This window comes from Ranitomeya imitator, chromosome 4, assembly GCF_032444005.1.
Source record: "Ranitomeya imitator isolate aRanImi1 chromosome 4, aRanImi1.pri, whole genome shotgun sequence".
Lineage (NCBI taxonomy): Eukaryota > Metazoa > Chordata > Amphibia > Anura > Dendrobatidae > Ranitomeya > Ranitomeya imitator.
In genome coordinates this window covers 11,181,020-11,205,356 of record NC_091285.1, presented here as the reverse complement: position 1 = coordinate 11,205,356, position 24,337 = coordinate 11,181,020, and the positions used below count along the sequence as shown (strand labels likewise).

General features: G+C 45.3%; 2 protein-coding genes across 3 annotated transcripts; both read right to left on the bottom strand.

The window, feature by feature from the left end:
- Positions 1-1,069: 1,069 nt before the first annotated feature.
- Positions 1,070-3,080, bottom strand: LOC138674408 (E3 ubiquitin-protein ligase TRIM39-like). Its single transcript, XM_069762254.1, has one exon. It carries the CDS (start codon positions 3,078-3,080, stop codon positions 1,521-1,523), a length of 1,560 nt encoding a protein of 519 aa, XP_069618355.1. The 3' UTR covers positions 1,070-1,520.
- A 14,786-nt stretch (positions 3,081-17,866) lies between these two features.
- LOC138675056 (uncharacterized) lies at positions 17,867-24,065 on the bottom strand. Of its 2 annotated transcripts, none has more exons than XM_069763015.1 (2): positions 22,874-24,065; positions 17,867-20,449 (listed from the first exon to the last, which is right to left on the bottom strand). In XM_069763015.1, exon 2 carries the CDS (start codon positions 20,202-20,204, stop codon positions 18,924-18,926), a length of 1,281 nt encoding a protein of 426 aa, XP_069619116.1. In that variant the 5' UTR covers positions 20,205-20,449; positions 22,874-24,065; the 3' UTR covers positions 17,867-18,923. The 2 variants fall into 2 exon arrangements, with proteins under 2 accessions (XP_069619116.1, XP_069619117.1); XM_069763016.1 differs by lacking the exon at positions 22,874-24,065 and adding an exon at positions 22,060-22,523.
- Between the last annotated feature and the right edge of the window lie 272 nt (positions 24,066-24,337).

Sequence of the window (24,337 nt, the reverse complement as noted above, 5' to 3'; positions counted from 1 at the left end):
GAGAGGAGCGAAAAACAAACACGGAAAATCCCAGTGTCATGAGGTGGTTAAACAGGTGATCGAGGGCTTCACTTGGAATGGCAGACTAATAAAGATGGAAAAACTGTGTGTTAGATTTTGACTTTGTACTGTGTGGTGTTTTATGAACCCTTTAACAACTGTAGGATTAGTAATGGAGAGGTGTCTTATTGACGCCTCTCCATTACTGAGTCGGCTTAATGTCACCTTACAATAGGAAGGTGACATTAACCCCTCATTACACCACAACAGGGCAAGTAGGAAGTACTGGGCAAAGGTCCAGAATTGGTGCATCCAGTAGATGCGCCTTTTATGGGCAGCTGCAGGCTGCTGTTTTCATGTTGGGGGGTGGGGGGCCATATCCATGGCCCCTTACCAGCCCGGACCTGTGAGTTTTGCCAAGTTGGTTTAAAAATATACGGGAGACCCCCACGTTTTGTTTTTTTCTTTCATTCTCCCCTGCTCGTGAGCAGGGGAGAAGGAATGACAGCCGGCTTCAGCACCACACCTAGGGGAACATCGCTTACAGTAGCGCTGCTTCCCCTGCGGCTGTCCGTGCACACAGTTCTCCGTGTGCAAGACATTTGGCGGCCCGTGTGTCTAGGTAAAAACAAAACACGTCTGCGTGTTTTGCACATGGTCCGTCAAAACACACTGACATCTGCATAGACCCATTCATTTGAATGGGTCCAAGTGTGTCAGTGACTCCGGTACGTGAGAAGACTCACTACACGTATCGGAGGCACTGACGTGTGAGAAATCAGACTTGCATTTTTTTGTAGCTGTCGCTTTTGTTTCTTTTAAATACACAAAGTTTTAAATAAATCTCGTTTGTGCCAGAAACTTCTTGTTTGCGGAGTTACTTCGCTTTGATCCAGCTTTAATGAAAGAGTCATGAGCAGATTACATGCAATTTGCTTTATTTCCACAGCAGGATTACAATAAAATAAACACATGCAATTTGGATTTTTTGCAACTCACTGAATGCACCACTCCAGAATTCTTTTTTTTGTGCTATTCTATAGCTTGAGTGGTGCTTCAAATCTAAGGTTCCTGTCCCTACTGTCAAACTTGCCCAAAACAGTCTTCACCTTTTATCGCTGCCCATCCCGTGGGTCTCTAGTGGTTTGTGACCAGTCTGATCGTTCCAGAGATCAGTTCTCAATGTAAGTCTATAAGAGCTTGTGATCGTCACTTCTTACGGCCACAAGTTGGAACCGTAGTGGCGCCGATAAAAAGGTGAAGATGGCGGTGTGCAGGTATAAGACTACAGGGCAGGGACCTCTCCAAGGCAGGACCTCTCCAAGGCAGGGGGGGGTGGGCGAGAAAAAAAAAAAAAAAGCTGGAGTGATGTCTATGGGGAAAGTCTGCAAGTAAAACGCATGATTACTGCAAAAGAAAATTGTAGGACAATAATGTATTTTAGCATCTGAATTACAACATCAAGTGACTTTATGGTGCAGATAAGACACCAATCGTTCTTCTATGACGATGGCGTCTCCTCAATTGTTGCTCCTCCCCAATAACTTGATAGAACCTTCACATAAATAAAACACAGCATAGAGGGGCTCGGTGAAGGTGGCAGTGAAGGTGTGCAGGTGTTTGATGGGGTCGCACAGTTCATAGAAGGACAACTGCCTGGCCTCATAATCCAGACAGATCCTGACTCCATCAGTGGAGTTATAATGATGTAGCAGCATCTCGTTACGATCATGGGTTATTGAATACTGATTACCAAAGAACATCCCTCCATATAAACCCCAGGACTTGTTATTCGAGCCAATAAGTGACTGATGCCCCCACCGGTCCATACTGTGGTAACACATTCCCACCCTCCAGCCTCTTGATTTACTGATCTCCACATCCCAGTAATGTCGTCCTGAGGAAAATCCCCTCCTGCTCATCACCTGAGGATGTTCCTGGAATCTCTCTGCTGTTTCCGGGCCATTGTGGTTTATTTCTGACCAGGTCACAGTTTTCAGATCATCCGATACAAGGAGAATATTATGAGCCGTGTTTACATTCAGTGCTATGATTTCAGGCTCCTGCACATAGGTCACATTCACAGCTCTTATCACAGCAGATAATGTGTGCGATACGTGCGAGATCAGCTTTGCCCCCCCATCATCTCCATCATGTCCTCCTTTGTTCTCCTCAGGATCACACAAGTCACTTGAGTCAGGATGCTGTAAGACAGTCAGTGGATCCGTCATGTTACACAGCTCCTCAATGTCCCTCATCTTCCTCGACAGCTCGTCCTTCTTTATTTCCAGATTCTGAATTACATCAGATAGAGAATGTGAGGTCTGCTCTCCCTGTATGGAGATCTCACTCAGGACCTTCTTCTCCAGCTCGTCCACCCGTCTCCTGATGCCTACAAACAAAGCAGTGACTCTCCTGGTTTCTCTAGAGGTCTTATCTTGAGCTTTTCTCCTCTGCTCCTCCAGATTCCGGACACTTCTCTCAGTTTTATTTCTTTTTGCGATCAGTTTCTGCAGAACATTTTTCAATTTCTCCATCTTTTTTTCAAAGGCGTCATCTAGAGAGTCTATGTTATGTTCCTTGTGATCTCCAATCAGACCACAGGACTCACATATACAAGTCGCGTCATCAATGCAGTAATATTCCAGGATCTTCTTATGGACAGAACATTTTTTGGTCTGTAGAGAAGTGCAGGGATCAGTGAGGACGTGTTCTGGTCCTTTGCTGTGATCCTTTAGGTGACCATCACACAGAGAAGCCTCGCAGTGTATACAGGATCTAACAGCAAGTGCCGGAGAGTCCACACAGTAAGTGCAGAGGATTGAGGCCTTCTCCCCACGAATAGACAGGAAGTTCTCCACTTCTTTACACAGAGTTCTGTTCTTCTCCAGTGCCGGCCGCTCCCGAAACTCTTCTCTACATGTAGGACAAGAATAAACTCCAGACTCATCTTGTGTATTCAGGGTCTGATCAATACAGGCCCGGCAGAAGTTGTGTCCACATCGAAGGGTTACAGGATCCTTATACAGGGTCAGACAGATTGAGCAGTTCAGCTCCTTTTCAAGGCCTGCAGACGCCATCCCTGACAGAAGGAAGAAATGAAGGAAGAAGTTTGTAAGAATCGGAGAACAATGGGTGTGATCTCAGCTTATGACATAAGGCTACGTTCACATTAGCGTTATGTATCTTTGCGTCGGGCGACGCAGCGGCGACGCATGCGTCATGCACCCCTATATTTAACATGGGGGACGCATGCGTTTGTGTGCTGCGTTGCGCGACGAATGCGTTTTTTATTCAGTCGCCATGACAGCACAACGAGAGAGGGGATCCGCCCTTCAGGGACAGGAAACCTCAGACATAATAGGGCGGCACCTCACTCACCCGCCAGTTGGTTTCCTGTCCCTGACAGTGGAACCTCTTCAGACAGGCCCCGAGAAGAGGGTCGAAGAAAGAATTTATCCCACGCCTGACAGACCGATGCAGGTAGCGGGGTCCCCCTACCTCGGCCTGGTCAGGTAGATGGAAGCACCACACGGCAGGGGTACTGTTGGTGTAGGTGTCGGCAGGAGGAAGCGGCCCGAGGCATTAAGGGCCTTGCTTCTACGACAGCTGCTTTTTACCTGGGGGTCTCCAGGGTGCCGCTTCTGCTGGGGCCTCCGGGGTCGGTCCGCCGCTTGCGCCGGGGTCTGCGGTGGCTAGGGAGAGCTGCCGTCCTTGTCCGGCGCGTCCGCTCTCAGCGCCGCAGCGGCGTCCGGAAGAGGCGTGTCCGGATGACGTCGCGAGCGGCGCGGGGCGATGACGCGGCCGCGCATGCGCGGTAGCGACTTCTTCTGGCTAATGGCGGCGCCCGGCGTCTGGGGAGGGATTTTCTGGCCACGAGGGGTCCAGCGCTTTAAGCGGACGCCTAGCGGTCACGACCCTACCAGCGCAGTTCCGGTCGTCGGCAAGTGATTTCCCTGCTGGCCCCCCATCCGGGGGTGGTACCCAGGGGGAGGAATTTAAACGGCGTACTGAAGCCACAGCTTGTTCCTGTCCACCATTTCCAATATGGAGTCTCTGGAAGGAACACCGCAGCTGGGCGGTGAGCAGCAGCAGCAACCTGAACAGCCTTTGAGCAGCTCCCAGCGGCGTTCTAGTGGCAGTAGTCGCGCTGGTAGAGCTAAAGAAGCTCAGAAACCAACTAAGTCCTCAGGCCGTAAGAGATCTCCGGCTAAGAAGGACCCCCCGATCACGGTACCTTTTGCTGCAGGGATGGGTAAGTGAGCTTCGTGAAAGTACGTTTCTGATAGGGAATACAAGGAGGGACAGCTCTCTCCTTATTAGGGGAGGAAATCTGTGTCCAAATCCAAACATAGGGAGTGTGCCATCTGTACGGAGCCACTTCCAGATGGACATGAAAAGAAATTGTGTAGCATCTGCATTCAACGGTTAATTGAGGACGAGGCCCCTGACCTTACGTCTACTCTTAGGGATCTGGTTAGACAGGAGGTCAGAGATTCCATGAGGTCTCAGAAGTCAGTTTCAAAAAAGAGGAAGGAGATATTATCCCCAGCCTCAGATGTGGATTCAGACACGGGTGGTGTAAGCTCGGATTCTCATCCGTCATCATCATCAGAGGACATGGAATCTAGTCGAGCCTGTCTATCACTTGATAGGATTAACCGCTTAGTCAAAGCTGTCAACAACACCATGGGCATTGAGGAGACCCAGGCGGAATGTTCCATTCAGGACATAATGTTTAAAGGCATAGATCGCAAATCCAAAAGAGTATTTCCGGTAGTTGATAAAGTTAAATCACTGATTACGAGAGAATGGAAGAAACCCGAAAGGAAGGGGTCACTCCCACCAGCATTCAAAAGAAGATATCCCTTCGAGGAAGAGGCTTCTTCCTCCTGGGACAAGGTCCCGAAGCTGGATGCGGCGGTGGCCAAAGCTTGTAAAAAAACGTCTCTCCCATTTGAGGATCTGGGAAACCTAAAGGACCCGCTTGATAGGAAAGCTGAGGTATTCCTTAAAGGAGCTTGGGAAACATCAGCAGGTTCCCTGAGACCGGCGATTGCGGCCACCTGCACTGCCCGGTCGTTGATGGTATGGTTGGGTAATCTAGAAGACCAGCTCAAGGATAAGGTTCCTAGGTGCGAGATCCTATCATCTATGTCTATGATTCAGGATGCAGCAGCCTTCCTTTCGGATGCGTCAGCCGATTCCGTTAGGCTAGCTGCAAGGTCATCAGCACTGTCTAATGCGGCCCGTAGAGCTCTTTGGATAAAATGCTGGCCAGGAGACTTACAGGCCAGATCGAAACTATGTGGCATCCCCTGTGAGGGGGTTCATTTGTTTGGCCCAGTCCTGGATGAGCTTCTAGAAAAAGCAGGTGACAATAAAAAGCGATTCCCTCTTCTAACAAGACCCTTCTATAGACGAGACTACAACAGAGGAGGGCTGTATCGCCGAAGATCGGACAGAGATTCAAATAGAGATTCGACCAGATATAACTCTTATAGAAGAAGAGGTAGAGGTTATATGTTTAACTCCTCTAGAGACTCTAAAAAGCCTCAATGACTGGCGGACCAGGTGGGCGGTAGGCTGTTGGCCTTCTACCCAGCCTGGTTGAAAATCACCAATAGTCCATGGATACTCAGTATCATTAAAGAGGGGTTAAAGTTCCAATTCCACCATACCCCCCAGGACAAATTTAAATTAACCCCTATCCGTTCTTCTCCCGCAGAACAATTGGCGTTGGAGTCAGAAGTTCGAGATCTCCAAAGAAAGGGGGTTCTCGTTAAAGTACCTACGAAGGAACAAGGTACGGGGTTTTACTCCCCTTTATTCCTGATAAAGAAGCCAGATGGATCATATCGTACCATCATCAATCTAAAGGGCCTGAATGTATTCCTGCGGGTCCCATCCTTTAAAATGGAATCTGTGAAGTCGGCAATAAAGCTTCTTTTTCACAATTGCTTCATGGTTGTCTTAGATCTGAAAGACGCCTATTACCATGTCCCGATACATGCAACTCATCAGCGCTTTCTCAGGGTGGCGGTTTCTCTTGCCGGCACAGTAGAGCACTTTCAAGATCAGGCACTCCCCTTTGGTGTTGCAGTCGCACCTCGGGTTTTCACTAAGATTATGGTAGAGGTTATGGCACACCTTCATGAGCAAAACATACTAATAATTCCCTACCTGGATGATTTATTGATTGTTGGGCGTTCAGAGTCACACTGTAAAGAACAGTTGGAGAAAGTGATAGCAGCATTACACAACTTAGGATGGATTATCAATCTCAAAAAGTCGCGTCTTCAGCCCTCAACGTCACAGCAGTTTTTGGGTCTTACGGTGGATTCGGGTCAGCAGGAATGTCGCCTGCCAGACTCAAAAGTCGATTCTATTCGTCGGCTGGCCTCCAGAGCAATTAATAATCCCGTAGTCTCCTTAAGAAATGCTATGTCACTCTTAGGTTCACTTACTTCTTGTTTTCCGGCGGTGATGTGGGCACAGTTTCACTCCAGGTCTCTGCAATGGGATGTTCTGCATAATTTTCGGCGGCTGGGCGCTAACCTTGATAAAAAATTTTCCCTATCTGTAGACGCCACGGGTTCCCTAAGTTGGTGGACGCACATCCCTAATCTTCGTAGAGGTGTACCTTGGACAAATCAGATAACACGGGTGATAACAACTGATGCTAGGCCCACGGGTTGGGGGGCACACTGGGAAGACAATTACATTCAGGGTCTGTGGTCCCAATCGGAGCGAGACACGTCCTCCAATTTGAAGGAATTGATGGCGGTGGAACGCGCCTTAGATAGGTTCCTTATACCTCTGCAGGGTAGACATGTTAGACTACTCTCTGACAACCAGGTGACCGTTGCTTATGTGAACCACCAAGGAGGTACACGGTCTAGGTCATTAATGAACGTTACAAATCATATTTTTCAGATGGCCGAAAATCACCTGCTCTCCCTTACGGCCCTTCATATAAAGGGAAATCTAAATACCATGGCCGATTACTTAAGCCGCAACGAGCTCAAACAAGGGGACTGGTCTCTAAAACCGGCTGTCTTCAATCAGATCGTACGGTTGTGGGGATGTCCAGAGATAGATCTGTTTGCCAGTCGAGGAAACAAGAAACTCCATCAATTCTGTTCCCTAGACCCAAGGGACAACCCGTACGCAGTCGACGCTCTTCTGATCCCCTGGAATTTCAGTCTCGCCTACGCTTTCCCTCCTCTGAATCTCATTCCTATAGTTCTGAGGAAAATTCGGGAAGACGGAGCCCGAGTGATTTTAATAGCCCCGTTCTGGCCCAGAAGGTCATGGTTCCCATGGTTGAGAAGCATGTCCATTTCCCAGCCATGGATCCTCCCAGAAATACCGGACCTCCTTTCCCAGGGTCCAGTCTTGCATCCACGAGTAACCAACTTGCACCTGACAGCGTGGAACTTGAGAGGTCACTTCTGAAAGGAAAGGGATTCTCCCAAAATCTTGTAAATACTTTACTTAAAAGTAGGAAAGCCTCCACGACTAGCATTTATGTTAGGGTATGGAGGAAGTTCCTAGCAAGTTCAGGAGCACAAATCAATCAAAAACCTGATATTGCTCAAATCCTAGAATTTTTACAGAAGGGCCTAGAGTTAGGCTTAGCCACCAGCACCCTTAGAGTTCAGGTTTCAGCTCTAGGGGCACTATATAATTCCAACATAGCCAGTAATCACTGGATAACAAGGTTTTTCAAAGCGGTCACCAGATCCAGGCCGGTTGTTAAACAAAAGATAGTGCCATGGGATCTAAATCTTGTGCTCTCGGCTCTAACACAAGCTCCGTTCGAGCCTATTGACTCTGTTCCAATCAAGATCCTGTCGGTCAAAACAGCCCTCTTAGTTGCCCTTACATCGGCAAGAAGGGTTAGTGATCTTCAGGCATTATCCAGGCAACGTCCATATATGCAATTTTTGGAAGATAGAGTGGTGATGAGGCCTGACCCTCTTTATCTTCCAAAGGTTGCCTCAAAATTTCATAGATCCCAGGAGGTGATCCTACCTTCATTTTGTCCTAATCCCTCTAACAATAAGGAGCAGAGATTTCATTGTTTGGACGTACGTAGGTGCCTTCTCAAATACATTTCGGTAACAGACACCTGGAAAAAAGACCACGCTTTATTTTTATCCTACCAGGGGGTTAGGAAGGGACTTAGAGTATCAAAAAATACCCTAGCCAGATGGATTAGGGAGGCGATATCTCTTGCTTATACCGCAGGTGGCGTGGAAATTCCAGAAGGTATAAAGGCACACTCCACTCGTGCGGTAGCCACATCCTGGGCTGAGAGAGCAGAAGTATCGATTGAGGACATCTGTAAGGCGGCCACATGGTCTTCTCCATCCACCTTTCTTAGACACTATAGATTAGATCTAGGTGGCTCCTCCGACCTCACGTTTGGGAGAAGGGTGCTGGAAGCTATTATCCCTCCCTAGTCACTTTTTCACTTCTCTGAAAGTCTCTCGTTGTGCTGTCATGGCGACTGAATAAATACGTACGCTACTCACCTGGTAGCAGTGTTTTTTCAGGAGCCATGACAGCACCCTTATATTCCCTACCCTCTTTGTTTATGGGTTCAACACTTCCTTTAGAAAAATTCCTAAGTTTATTCACTGGGTGAATTGTACCATATATTAATATTGTTTATGTGCTACTAACCTAGAAGGTCCTTTCATACTCTGTAAACCAACTGGCGGGTGAGTGAGGTGCCGCCCTTTTATGTCTGAGGTTTCCTGTCCCTGAAGGGCGGATCCCCTCTCTCGTTGTGCTGTCATGGCTCCTGAAAAAACACTGCTACCAGGTGAGTAGCGTACGTATTTTTTTGCCGCAAGCATCGGGCCAAGAAAACGCAACAAGTTGCATTTTTCTTGCGTCCAAATTTCGGCAAAAAACGACACATGCGTCGCAAAACAGCGTTTTTGCATGCGTTTTGATTTGTGTTGTGCGTTGCGTCGCCGGCGCACAACGCAAATGTGAACGTAGCCTTAGATAATGTAGAAATATTATTTATTTTAACACCACCCACAAAAGCGATTTCGGCCAATGAGCCGGATTAAATGTTCATTGTCCATTTGCATCAGTGATTTTCTCATTACCAGACACCATATAGGTACATGAAAAATAAGGATATTATACTTCCATGTTAGACTCATGTCTGAATAAGGCCTAAAGCCAGGTTCACATGAACTTGTTTTCTGTCCATGTGAGGAACGTACTGCGCACAACATCATGACGACATCTATGCTAGTGCACATGGCTCGTTTCCACACAGAGAAAAAACAAAACCAAAGACAGCGGTTTGCTTTATGGACAAGAATAACCCATGTATATAGTAGGAGAGGCTCATGGATCTGTGAGACTATGTGGACGAACACCCGGAGCAGCACCTTGGGCTAGTCGTGTCAACATGCAGCTGTGACTGATCCAAAAAGTTTAGCGCTCATCCTAGCAGAACCCAAAAGGCGAATAGATAAGGCAGCAGATCGCAATGGTCAATAATTTTAACACCCATATTTATAAAAAAAAAAAAATGCACAGTACAACACCAGAGGTGTGATGTGTAGCAACAACAGCAATATTGGTCAAGACAAAAAAAAAAACAAAGAAAAACAACACAACACTGTGTGGTGACGAAATAGAGTAAAAAAAATGCTGTAAATAATAACATCAACCTAAAAAAAAAAAAAAAAAAGCATAAAAGAGCAACTTTACCTGGAGACAAAGATGAACCACAAAGCAAGCAAGCCAGCCCGTATCACACAGACGCTTCCTCAGGAGTCTCAGGTTGGAGGCAGAGCTGTGATTTATATGTAACAAAGGATTCTAACAGCGAAAACCTGTAATGGAATCAAAGGAGAAAACAGCAGCCAAAAGTCAGGATGGCGTCCTCTCCGCACCACATGTTACCTGTGCAGAAATCCTAATAACAGGCAGGTGTGCGGGATAGAGAGCCGGGAGCTAAGGCTATGTGCACACGTCAGGTTATTTTCCTGACAAAATCCGGAGTTTTCTGGCAGAAATTTGCGTTTTTTTCCGCGCGGATTTATCGCGGTTTTTGCGCGTTTTTTGCGCGGATTTTTTGCGTTTTTTTTTTTTTTCCTGAGTTTCCTTTTATCATGGAATCCGCAAAAAAAATGAGCATGTTCATTTTTTTTGCGGATTGCGTTTTTTTTGCGGAAAAAAACGCATCCATCTGCACAAAAATTCCGGAATGCATTCTAAATGATAGGATGCATATTTTTAGCGTTTTTGATGCGGAATTATAGCGTTTTTATAGCGAAATTCCGCAAAAAAAACGCTAAAAATCCGGACGTGTGCACATACCCTAAAGGTCCAGAATATCAGGGAATATAGGAACAGAGACACTGGCGGCCATGAAGATCACATAGAAGGAGACGAGGATTAGATCACCACAATGTGCCAGAATGGACACGACGAGTAACGCAATATAGAACAAATCTGACAGAATAAAATGGCGGAGACGACTCGCTAGTTAGGAACGGACATAAAGCGCAGTCACTATGAAGTGTGGGAATCAGATGAGAGCGGAGAGGATTGTGGTCACAAGGGAATGCGACAACTCCTGTATAAATGTCTGTGACGTTAATCCTCCTCCCAAAAAGTGCGCAGCTCAGAAATCTCACCTAAAGCATCAGATCCTGACTGACGTAATGACCGTCATAGCTGAATCTCTCCCTCGCTTTACGGCCATGGTCACACGCTCAGTATTTGGTCAGTATTTTACCTCAGTATTTGTAAGTGGAACAATCTGAGGAAAAGTATAAGAGAAACACGTCACCACTTCTGCATTTATCACCCACTCCTGGTTTTGGCTACAAATACTGATGTGAATACTGACCAAATACTGACAGTGTGAACGTGGCCCTAAGAAGAGTATTCACATACTCCAGGATACTAACATTTGGGGTAGGTGTAGGTGGAGTCTCCTCTAAAGCTGCACAGATTATAATGGTTACGTGTTCTATCCATGAACATCAGATTGTGTGTGTGAAAAATCGACGTCTGAATGAGGCCGAAGTCTGACTTTGACTAGTCATCCGATCCGAGACTAAGGGTAAGTTTCCACGTTCAGGAAACGCTGCGTTTTTTATGCTGCGTTGAGCCGCAGCGTCAAAAACGCAGCGTCCAGATGTTACAGCATAGTGGAGGGGATTTAATGAAACCCTGTCTCCACTATGCATTAAAAGACGCATGCGGCAGACCTGCGAAAGCGCACATGCGGCGCGTCTTTTAAGAACGCAGCATGTCCTTACATTGCTGAAACAACGCAAGGACAGCGCAGGTGACCTGCCAGTGACCTCAGGTGCAGATTTGGTCAGGATTTTACCTGCCTAAAATCCTGACCAAATCCTGATGCAATCCTGAACGTGGACACATGCCTATGTGCACACGTTCAGGATTTCTTGCAGAAAATTCCTGAGAATTCCGGACATTTTCTGCAAGAAATCCGCAAGAAAACCGTATGCGTTTTTGCCGCGTTTTTTTCCGGACACTTCCCAATGCATTTTGGAGTGGGAAATCCGCAAAAAAAAAGGAAAATTAATGAACATGCTGCGTTTTTTGCCGCGATGCGCTTTTTTCACAGAAAAAAACGCATCATGTGCACAAAACATGCGGAATTCATTCTAAATGATGGGATGCTAATTGTATGCGTTTTTTTTGCGGTTTTATAGCGTTTTTATCGGGAAAAACCGCGAAAAAATCGCGAAAAAACCGCAACGTGTGAACACAGCCTAAAGGCTCCTATTCAGGTCAGTTCTGTCTCGTGTCTGTCATAGTCTATGAGGCTGCTCACAAACCTTTTTTTTTTTTCCTCGGACCGAGTAGTCCACACGAAAGCAAGGAAGCTTGTCCAATATTGAGCCAAATGTCGGTTCCATTGCAAGTCTATGGATTTGTGATAAAATCAGCCAGCACTTGGCTGCCATAATTTGATATGAAAAACTTGAGTTACCTTTCTTCTGAGAAAAACTGACAAAAAACTGACATTGACCAAATTCTGATGAAGCTGCAGGTCCCCTCTAAGGGCAGTCTCACACGTCTAGATAATTCCGGTACCGGAAAAATCGGTACCGGAATTATGTGTCCGTGTGCCCGTGCGTTTCTGTGGCACATCAGTGTGGCACACGGGCGGCACACGTGTGCCGCCCATGTGCCCACTGGGTACCACACGCATCATGCTGGGTACCACACGCACCAGCATCTGGTGCTGAAGCCGCCATTGATATCTTCCCTGCAGCAGCGTTTGCTGTAGAGAAGATATGAATATTCTTTTTTTTTAAGTTTCTCGTGTTTAAAATAAAGCTCCATGTCCCCAAACCCCCTCCCACCCCCTGTGCGCCCCCCACTGTTCTTAAAATACTCACCCGGCTCCCTCGCTGGCTGGCGCTGCGTCCTGTCCTGGCCGCACCTTGTACTGTATGCGGTCACGTGGAGCCGCTCATTTACAGTAATTAATATGCGGCTCCACCCCTATGGGAGGTGGAGCCGCATATTCATGACTGTAATCAGCGGCCCCACATGACCGCTCAGACAGTAGAAGGTGCGGCCAGGACAGGAAGCAGCGCCAGCGAGGGAGCGAGCCGGGTGAGTATTTTAAGAACAGCGGGGGGGCGCACAGGGGGTGGGAGGGGGTGGGGACATGGAGCTTTATTTTAAACACGAGAAACTTACAAAAAAAAAGGAATATTCATATCTTCTCTACATCAAACGCTGCTGCAGAGAAGATATCAATGGCGGCTTCAGCACCAGTGGGGGGGACAGCGCTTACTGTAGCACTGTCTCCTGCACGGCACACGGACAACGTCCGTGTGCGGTACGTGTTTTACACGTGTTTTACACGTACCCATTGACTTTAATGGGTCCGTGTAATCCGTGCGTTCCCAAGAACACTGACATGTCTCCGTGTTTGGCACACGGAGACACGGTCTGCAAAAAATCAATGACATCTGCACAGATGCATTGATTTGAATGTGTCTACGTGTGTCAGTGGCTCCGGTACGTGAGGAAACTGTCACTTCACGTACCGGAGCCACTGACTCACGTAGACACATTGAAATCAATGTGTCACTGCACATGTCAGTGTGTTTTCACGGACCGTGTGTCCATGTGCAAAACACGGAGACATGTCAGTGTTCGTGGGAGCGCATGGATTACATGGACCCATTAAAGTCAATGGGTCCGTGTAAAACACGTACTGCACACGGACGTTGTCCGTGTGCAGTCCGTGCGCCGTGCAGGAGACAGCGCTACTGTAAGCGCTGTCCCCCCCCTTGTGGTGCTGAAGCGGCCATTCATATCTTCTTTCCAGCAGCGTTCGCTGGAAAGAAGATATGAAAAATCCTTTTTTTTTTCCCTCCTCGTGTTTAAAATAAAGATCCCTGTCCCAAACCCCCTCCCACCCCCTGTGCGCCCCCCCCCGCTGTTAATAAAATACTCACCCGGCTCCCTCGTAGCGTCCTGTCCTCGCCGCACCTTCTCCTGTATGAGTGGTCACGTGGGGCCGCTTATTACAGTAATGAATATGCGGCTCCACCCCTATGGGAGGTGGAGCCGCATATTCATGAGTTCAATTCTGTGCGGTGTACAGTAAAATCACACTGACAGGTTAGAATAGCTAAGATATATGTCCACACATAGTATACGGGTATATATATATATATATATATATATATATATATAGACAGTATATATGTTTTTACGATTATTTGAGCCCATGGATCCATTGTATGTCCGTATGTCGGTTTTGCAAGCCTGCGAGAAAATCTTGCAGTACGGCTGCCATACGGATTACATACGGAGGATGCCATGCGCAAAATACGCTGACACACCCTGCCTACGGATGACATACAGGTCACTATGTTGGGGACTTTTCTGCGTATTACGGCTGTAAATAACGGACCGTATTTTTATACGCTGAGTGTGAGGCCTGGCTAATTCCTTCATCAGGGATGCATGTGACCTTGCTTGCAGCTCTAGTCGCGCCATCTCAGACATCCCCTCTCAGGTGTTAACTTGATGGAGAGCACACTCCTGCCGTGAGACTTGCTGGTGTGGGGCAGAGCGGCACCAAAATTCCACATAGACTGCATTTCCGAAAACCTACGGAAAAATAACTGCAGGTCACGACGTGAAACTATTGCCGCAGTTTCGCAGGTGGTAGATGTGGCGGTCGTGTTGCGTTTTCCGGCTGCTGCAATACTTGTAGATGGAACCATGACCAGATGATGTTCCGCCACCATTCTCCATTCACGGGAAAGAACGCCGTGCAGACTCCATGATACCGAAAAGATTTTATTTCCCCTAAATTAACATATTTAATTGTGCGGCACAAATATCCCGGTAACAGGATTCCTCAGGTCAGTATGATTATGAAAATATTAAAAATGTATTTCTTTTATCATTATTTTTTTTTTTTAAAAATGGTAAAAAAAATATGATTTGGGTAATTATTTTCCAAGAGCCATATCTATTGTCCTGTCTAAAGTGCTGTGTGACAGTTTGGCGTTTCCTTCCCGAGCTGTCACTCTTGTGGTGCCATTTTCTCATATATATTCTTTTTTTCTCATCGCTTTTATTGCATTTCTTTGGGGAGGTGCATCAGCGAAAAAAAAAAAAATTAGGACTTTTTTTTTATACTTTACAACATTTACCTTATAGGTTAATTGTGAAGTTCACACTGGGCGTTTTTGCTGCGTTTTTTATGCTATTTTTCAGCTGCTTTTTACAGTACCAGCAAAGCCTATGGGATTTCAGAAATCTCATCCACACACATTGTTTTTTTTTTTGTCATCGGTATTTTGTACTTCGCATGTTTTTTATTTTTAACATAGAGCATGTCACTTCTTTTAGCGTTTTTCACTCATTGACTTGAATGGGTGGTGAAAAAAACGCACCAAAATCACAGGTATCATGTTTTGCTGCGTTTTTTTGTGCCAAAACCTAATTATATGGAATAGGACTTTTTTAACAAATCTAGCATGCCAAAACCACCAGTAAAAACGCAACAAAAATGAAGGACAACATGCTTTTTTTCTACTTTTTCTTTCCTGCTGATGCAGCGCCCCAGAGTCCTGGTTTGTTGTAGTAATGTTATTCTTCCACCAGGGGGAGTGATGTTACGTCTGAGGGCAATGTCCAGGTATCACAGCCACACACACTTCACACTCCAGTCCACCAGGGGGAGCTAAGGGTTCTATCTACTAGGCCACTTCCCACACAGGGTAAAACTGGTGGGTTGGTTAGGAAGTTAGGCAGAAGTAGGGAGAGAGTTCCTGGCTGGGGACCGACGAGGAAAGGTCTCCCGGTCGAGCTGGCTAGAGCGATCTCTAGTCAGATCCAGACTGTAGTCTGAGGAGGGAGAAGGACACGGACAGCATCGCAGGAAAGGACACGAAAGGAATTGTGCTGTAGTGAGTGAGAAAAGAAGTCATAGCAACAGGAGTGAAACATCAGTGGGAGACCAGCTAGAAGCAGGCTGCCTCCATCTGAAGCGCAGATCCGGTGGCCAGAACACCGAGGGAGTAAAGAGCTCTATGCCGTTACTTCAGAGACTGGCAGGACAGTTAATTCCAAGTTGGCTGCCCGACCTTTATACCTAAGAAGACACGGTGGCAACTTGTGGGGGCCGGGGCGTCTCTAGGGTCCCTATAAAAAGCCTCTGGCCATCAGTCATATGGGTTTTGTCCTATCCGCACCATCTGGGGGATAGAGAGGAGAAACAACAGTGAGGACCTTGTGGGAGCTTATGCAAGTAGGGACCTACTGAGTTACTGTGCGCTAGGGGAAGGCTATTGAATTCCTCCTGGATAAGGGGACTCTGGATTTGCCTTCAGACCGGACGGACTCTGCCTACTCTGTGATCCGGCACCCTGGACTGTGGATGCTGACCGAATACCACAGGTGGCATCACGAACACTATACCATAAACTGTTGTCCTTTTATTGGACGCCCCTAAAAGGGCCACGGGCCGGGTCCAGCCACCGTGACATCCCGACCGACTACAGAAGGGGCCCCGTACCGAATACCCCATTGCCCTAACGTGGGGGCGATCCACTGAGAGATCACGTTTTGCTGCAGAAAAAAAGCTCAAAAAACATCCAGTGTGAACTTACCCTTAAAAGACTACCCTCCATGTAAACCCCAGGACTTGTTATTTTTTCCAAAGTATGACTGGCGTCCCCTCCTGTCTATACTGGGGTAACATATTGCCACCATCCACCTCCATGATCCCCTGATGTCCACATCCCAGTAATGTCGTCCTGAGGTAAATCCCCTCCCGCTCATCACCTGAATATACTGGAATCTCTCTGCTGTTTCCAGATGAATTTGTCTTATTTCTGTCCAGGTCGCAGTTTTCAGGTCGTCTGATATAAGGAGATTATTACCAGCCATGTTTACATCCAGTAATATGTCTGCAGGATCCTGTCCATAGAAGATCACATTTATATCTCTTATCATAGCAGATAATGTGTGTGATATGTGTGAGATCAGCTCCGCACCCCGATCACCTCCATCATGTCCTCTTGTGTCCTCATCACCTCCATCATGTCCACCCGTGTCCTCCTCCATCATGTCTTCCTGTGTCCCCATCACCTCCATCATGTCCTCCCATGTCCTCTTCACCTCCATCATGTCCCCCGTGTCCTCATCACGTCCACCATGTCCCCCTGTGACCTCATCTCCTCCATCATGTCCTCCTGTGTCCTCATCTCCTCCATCATGTCCTCCTGTGTCCTCATCTCCTCCATCATGTCCTCCTGTGTCCTCATCTCCTCCATCATGTCCTCCTGTGTCCTTATCACCTCCATCATGTCCTTCTGTGTCCTTATCACCTCCATCATGTCCTTCTGTGTCCTCATCACCTCCATCATGTCTTCCTGTGTCCTCATCACCTCCATCATGTCCCCCTGTGTCTTCATCACCTCCATCATGTCCTCCTGTGTCCTCATCACCTCCATCATGTCCCCCCATGTCCTCATAACCTCCATCATGTCCCCCAGTTTCTATAATCTTATACAAAAGATGTTACAAAATGGGAACAAAACCATACAGAATATACAATTACATAACATAAAAAGGGTAACAAAAGAAATGTAGTAAACCTGGTGTTAGTACATAAAGGTTACACACACATACCTCCCATTGATGAGCTAATAGAGGGCTGTCATGGGATATGGCTAGGTCTTTAGAAAATTATGAGATCCCCAACTTTCAGATTATCTTCGCCCCTGGAGGTCCCAGGCGAGAGATATTAATGGCATATTTCTTATCATGATTTTACCTTTCCATACATAGGAAGCATAGCATTTATCATTTTAACCTTCTGTTTGATATTAATTCGGGGCTGATAGGTAGGTCACACCAGTGATGTTGTGATCGCGTTACGTTAGCCATGACATCAAAAATATGTTTTCATAATTATAGGACCTATGCCTGTTACAAATAATCAAATTGTCCATTGTTGCTTTGAAGAAAGGAATGGTTAACTCTGCAGGTACTAGGTTTTCACTTCTCAGCCTCTTGAATATATGAATCCAATACTTGGTGGCTGTCCCCCAGCAGATACCCTACTTTAATTACCTGTTCACGGCAGGATGTCTTAGTTCAATAGAGATTGGAAAGTGCGAGATCTTCATCACTTCCCCAGTTATAATTAATTCAATATGAGGGTGACAAGACTCCTGTTAACAGATGGATTTATGGAATCCATCTATGAAATATATCATAAAATAAAAGCTTAGAGGAAAATGAGAAGAAACAAAAGCTTTTTAATTACGTAAAATATATGAAAATACATTTTTATTTTACAGGATATGTTTACATGAAGTTCCCAGCCCCAAGGCTGAGGCTGCGATATTGAGAAATGATGATGACGAGACAGAAATGTGTTCAGTCCATCGACACAACAATAATGGCAGACCTCGTGAGGGTCCACATCATAGTACAAAAGATGTTTTCTCTTGTATCTGCCTGATAAATGTGACCTTATACTATATTGATATATTCTAATGAACCTTGTGATCTAGGGAAACTTAAAGTGGATCTGTAACCAGGTACAGTATGTATTCTCTTAGACATGATGAGGCTGGTGGACATGTGTGATAACAAGGCTTTTGGAATGTTCTAGTAACTACATTATGACCCTGAGATTTATCATTGCTTTTGCCCCTTTTTTTTCTGGAGTAAAAATAACAATGACCTTTTCTTTACTTGCACCTTCATTCAGTTAAATTTACTAGGTTTTGTATGTGTTATTCATTTCTTAGAATTTTGGACGTAGTTTTGACTTTCCAAATTTTCAGTCCAATTTCATCATTCGCAACTTTTCGAAATGTCACAGAATTGTTTCACAGTTCTACTCCGGCACCTTAGTGCAAAATCTTTTATTACATCTTTTTATACAATACTGAAGATTAACATGCTGAATTTTAAAAGAAGGTGTAACTTGTCACTTTAAAAAAGTAAAAAAAAAAAAATTTGAGCTTTTTCGATTTTGCACATTGTCTCTTCAGAGAGTGGAAGAGGAATAGAACTCTAGTGCCACCTGTTGGAAGTAGCAATCCTAATAGTCAATGTCAACCCTTTAATGAGCCTTGTGTTCTGTTTGATGAATCCTGTCATAAATCACACTCTGTGAGTATCTCCAGGCTCTTTATTCACATCATGTCTCAACCTCCATTACATGAATTCCGAGTACAACAACATCCAACAAGTTCCAAACAAAGAATATAGAACACACATAAAAGTAGTGAGACCACATGAACATATAACATATTGCTACATCCTTTCTCTTTTAACTAGAGGAACAATAAAAGATACTAAACTAATGTATACTATGACAAAGTTAGAAATTAACCTAGTACGTACAGTTAGATATAATCTTTGAGGTGCGCCGGCTTTTTGCTAATTCTGCCAGCTCTGGTAATATACTGCACTGTGTTGTCAATTTCTAGCCTATATTTACCTTCAAAGCATCCATCACCTTCAAATACATCAGCATACTCTGCTTTTATTTTCTGCATGTCCAAGTTGTGCTCTGCATTTAGTTTTGGATTTTGTATATCCTGGGCAACTTCAACAGACATAATGTTCTGAGACTGTACTTTTATTAAGTCCATTGCCTGAACTGCTTTTACTCCCAGTAATGGTACCTGGTTACCACCCCGTAACACAGTAAATTCAACTCTATAACTCTTTCTGTTACATGGGTTTCGTATTTTTAGCTTACATGTCCCCATTGGTTTCAGAACACTTTTGTTGTACATCACCAGTACCTTGTCAGTTGGCTCAATAGAAACCTGTTTGTTTAGCAGATCAAATGAAATTACATTGCAGCTTGCTCCACAATCCAGCTGAAATCTAATGGGCTTCTCATCCAACAAGAATGGTGCATAAAGCTGCTTGGCATCCTTCACTACTGACTGCCCGACTACATTGACTTTCTCTGTTGTAGACTGCATTTGTAGCCATGTAATGTCCTCTGCACTGTCAGTGTCTGGTGTCACAGTGTGGAGCTGTCTGTACTGTTTGCCTCTTCCTTGCCTGCAGACAACAGAGGAATGATTCTTCTTGCCACATGACCTGCAGGTTTCCCCATATGCTGGACACTTGGTTTTGTCTCTCTCATGTCTTTTCCCACAATACTTGCAGTGGACAGTGTTTATAGGGTAGTCTGGTCCTGTCTTTCCTTTCATAGATACTGCATGTACCTTGTCATCATCATTCTCACTGGTGCCTGCCATCATCTTCAGGCTGTGCTTTGTGAGCTCAGCAGCCCTGCAGATTTGCATACATTTCTCTAAAGTCATGCCTTCCTCTCTCAGTAATCTTTCTTTGAGATGACTGTCCTTTATGCCACACACCATTCTGTCCTTGATTAGACTGTCCCTGATCTCTCCAAAGCCACATGTTTCTGCAAGTCTCCTCAGCTCTGTCAGATATCTGTCCACATTTTCACCATCCTCCTGATGTCTTGTGAAAAACTTATATCTTTCCACTGTCTCATTCTTCTTTGGGTCACAGTGTTTATCAAATGCCTGCACAATGTCTGCTAGGTGGAGGTTGTCTGTGTCTGGGAGCAAGGTGTGGGCTAATTCTCTGCCATTTTCCCCAATTAGGTAATAAAACAGCTTTACTTTCCGTTTTGTCATCAGTGGGGCCCACAGTCAGATCCACATACAGTGTAAACTCTTACTTCCAATGTCTCCAAGTCTGGGACAGATTACATGAAGTAACATCCAGTCTCTGAGGGGGCTTCAGACCAGTCTCCATTTTTCTGTACTGTCAGGGAATCTGTACTTACAGTTGCAGTGATCTGTGCAGTTCCAGCCTCATATAAGCTCTAAGAATTTGCAGGTTCTGTGCCCGGCTGCCACCACGTTCTGTTTGATGAATCCTGTCATAAATCACACTCTGTGAGTATCTCCAGGCTCTTTATTCACATCATGTCTCAACCTCCATTACATGAATTCCGAGTACAACAACATCCAACAAGTTCCAAACAAAGAATATAGAACACACATAAAAGTAGTGAGACCCCTAGAGGTCACATGAACATATAACATATTGCTACACCTTGTTACATGACTTAGGATAATAGCCAAACCAGAACCTCAATTTGCAGACACTGTGTTTCGGGGTACTGCCCCTCGTCAGTGCAAAGTGGAGATCTAGTTTGGCTGATTGAGAGGCGTCTGACCGGGATCCAAGAAGTATCGTTTCTCCTTGCGGAGAGCTTCTTGGATCTTGATTTTGCACAAAATTCATCAACCCACGCACAACATTTTGAAGAATGTGATGCAAGAAAACGGCAATGAATACTAAAAAAACACAAAAAAAGATTTTTGGATGAAGAGAAAATTTGCCCCTTCATCCAGAAGAACGTTTGTGAGATCAGACCTTGTTGCTGATGAGAGGTGTGGGATCACAAAAGGTGTTGGATGGGGTTGAGGTTGGAGCTCTGTGCCAATCATCTCAACCTCCTCCTGTTGTAGTTGAGAGGAGAAGTTACTCATCGGAGGCCATTCCTGAATCCTTGCACCATTGGGAGGAGGAATCTGATTGCTTATACTTTTACCGAGTTTTTATGAATATTCCCTTTACATCACTTGATCATTGGCTTACTTTACCCAATATTTTAGAGACCACTTATATTTTTTTGCTCAACAAAATTTATGTAAAACTTAGGCATAGGTTAGCCATGCTGATTTGTATTAAGAAAAAGCAATATTGTTGAGTATTTTGAATTTTTAGTACTTTCCTATTCAAGTGGAGCAAAATTCTGAAGTGATTAGAATCTGGTGCAAATATAATAATAAACGCCCAAAGTCTTAATTTACATTGCAGCACATTCTATCCTGGGGCATTCTCAGCAGTAGACAAGACACCAGAAAGAAGGTTTGCTAAGATAACAATGATAGGAAAAGAGGCGCAGGGGAGCAAAGCTGGGCTACAAACTGCATTAAAAAAGAAATAGATTAGGCCTCATCCAGAGGACATTTAATGTGGCCACAATTTAGCATCTAGACTACAACCTCAAGGGACTTGATACAGTGCAGATTGTAAGACCCCCGCCTTCATCATTATTTGGTGATTGTGTTCCTCTTCTGCTGCTCCCCCTGATATCGTTACAGAACCATCACAAACATATAACGCAGCATGTAGAGGCTCGGAGAAGGCGGCAGTGAAGGTGTGTAAGTGTCTGATGGGGTCACACAGCTCATAAAAGGACAACTGCCCGGCCTCATAAGCCAGACATATCCTGACTCCATCACTGGAGATCCCGTGGGGTAACAGGATATCTTTATTGTTGTGTATCACTGAATACTGAGTATTATACCCAAACCCTCTATATAAACACCAGGACTTGTGATTATTTCCTGTGTATGACTGACGCGCCCTCCTGTCTATACTGGGGTAACACATCCCCACACTCCACAAATCTGACTCACTGCCCTCCACATCCCAGTAATGTCGTCCTGAGGTAAATCTCCTCCCGCTCATCACCTGTTCATTATCTTGGAATCTCTCTGCTGTTTCTGGACGATTCTGTGTTATTCTTGTCCAGGTCGCAGTTTTCAGGTCGTCTGATATAAGGAGATTATTATCAGCCGTGTTTACATCCAGTAATATGTCTGCAGGATCCTGAACATGGAAGGTCACATTTATATCTCTTATAGCAGATAATGTGTGTGATATGTGTGAGATCAGCTCCACACCCCGATCACCTCCATCATGTCCTCCTGTGTCCTCATCATCTCCATCATGTCCCCCTGTGTCCTCATCACCTCCATCATGTTCTCCTGTGTCCTCATCACCTCCATCATGTCCTCCTGTGTCCTCATCACCTCCATCATGTTCTCCTGTGTCCTCATCACCTCCATCATGTCCTCCTATTCTGCCACCGATATACGTGGATGAGATGTGTCTGAGGGATGTGATCACAAATTGCTATATAAACAATGTCCTATGTCCTCATCACCTCCATCGTGTCCTATGTCCTCATCACCTCCATCATGTCCTCCTGTGTCCTCATCACCTCCATCGTGTCCTCTTGTGTCCTCATCACCTCCATCATGTCCTCCTGTGCCCTCATCACCTCCATCATGTCCTCCTGTGTCCTCATCACCTCCATCATGTCCTCCTATTCTGCCACCGATATACGTGGATGAGATGTGTCTGAGGGATGTGATCACAAATCGCTATATAAACAATGGCAGGTAGCGTTACTCGCCAACCTGTGCCACCAGTCTCTATCAGCCGCGCGTGGTGATCCGGAAAGATGATGCAGTGATACATTCAACAGGTTTATTTACAGTACCTTGGTGAGAGTGAGGACTGTAGGTTAGAGCTGTTACAGAATCACCAGATAGAGATAATAGAAGCTTCAGGTTAGAGGTAACAAGAGAATCCTTTCTCCAGCTCTGCAGCACATGAGGGATCCAAGATGGCACGGAGTACAAAACAGGAAGAGAAGGAAAAAGATAGGAGGAGCTAAAGACAGAAAGGTGTTGTGGGAGAATTCCATAACAAATATTACAGTGATATAGCAAACGGCCAGTAGATGGCAGCAAAGTATAACAAATGATAGAACCAGGCTTATTGGCACTACATAATGTCCATGTATGGCTGAAAGTCTATCATAATAAACTGAGCAGCACACTCCCCGTCTGAAATCCTTGGATTTCACTATACCATAAGTCTCGAATTGGGAGTGTTCACTAGAAGTGCATGGAGGGATACCTCAACCTGTAAGATAAAAACAACGCATGCAATGCAACAATAACATATTGAATAACAAGTCTAAAACGATTTCTTGAAGTAATCCAAAGGATAACCCATCTTCGGATTGGAGAAGCCGCGCTAGGCCAAACTGTCTCCAACCCATTTGTAATCCAAAGGTTGAAGTTCCTTGAAAGAGTTCCTACTGATTGGATGGATAATCAATCCTCAACCGGTATGAGTAAAATAATCTCTGATATAGGCCTAATGAAAGTTTTGGGGTCACCTTGCTTAGTAACTGTCACTTCTACCTTGCGTACCTTGCCATCGTCACTTGGAAAGGTTTTAGATATAAGTCCCATAGGCCATTTGTTTCTTTCCTCCTTCTGGTCTTTCATGAGGATAATATCTCCTACTTGTAAATTTGGCTTTACGTGTTGCCATTTTCTTCGTTTTTGGAGAAGTGTCAGGTACTCCCTCTTCCATCTATTCCAGAAACAATTAGCCAGATGTTGCACATATTTCCACCGTCTCTGATATTTGTTACCAGACACAGAGTCTTCAGGCGGGTTAGGAACAGTTCCAAGTTTCTGGGTGAGGAGAGTTGCCGGAGTGAGAATTGTAGGAGATTCTGGATCCGTAGATATGGGTACAAGAGGTCTTGAGTTTACTATAGCAGAGACTTCTGCTAAGAAAGTGGTCAAGGTCTCGTGAGTGAGTCTTGAAAGATTTGAGTCCATCAGCATAGATTCCAGTATCCGACGAGTAATGCCTATCATTCTTTCCCATGATCCGCCCATATGGGAAGCATGAAGAGGATTAAAGACCCAGGAACAGCCATTGGTTGTTAAGAAGTTCTGGACTGGTGTTGAATTCAGTTGTAGTTCTCGACAGGCACCTACAAAGTTTGTTCCACAATCAGATCTTAGTTGTTTTACTGGTCCTCTGATGGAGAAGAATCGTCTTAGGGCATTAATGAAACTGGAGGAATCCATGGACTCTATCACTTCTATGTGTACTGCTCGTACACTCATGCACGTGAACAACACTGCCCAACGTTTAC

What these genes read in the sequence shown, in the direction of transcription:
- LOC138674408 (XM_069762254.1), bottom strand. Translation starts at nt 3,080, where the DNA reads ATGGCGTCTGCAGGCCTTGAAAAGGAGCTGAACTGCTCAATCTGTCTG.
- LOC138675056 (XM_069763015.1), bottom strand. Translation starts at nt 20,204, where the DNA reads ATGACAAAACGGAAAGTAAAGCTGTTTTATTACCTAATTGGGGAAAAT.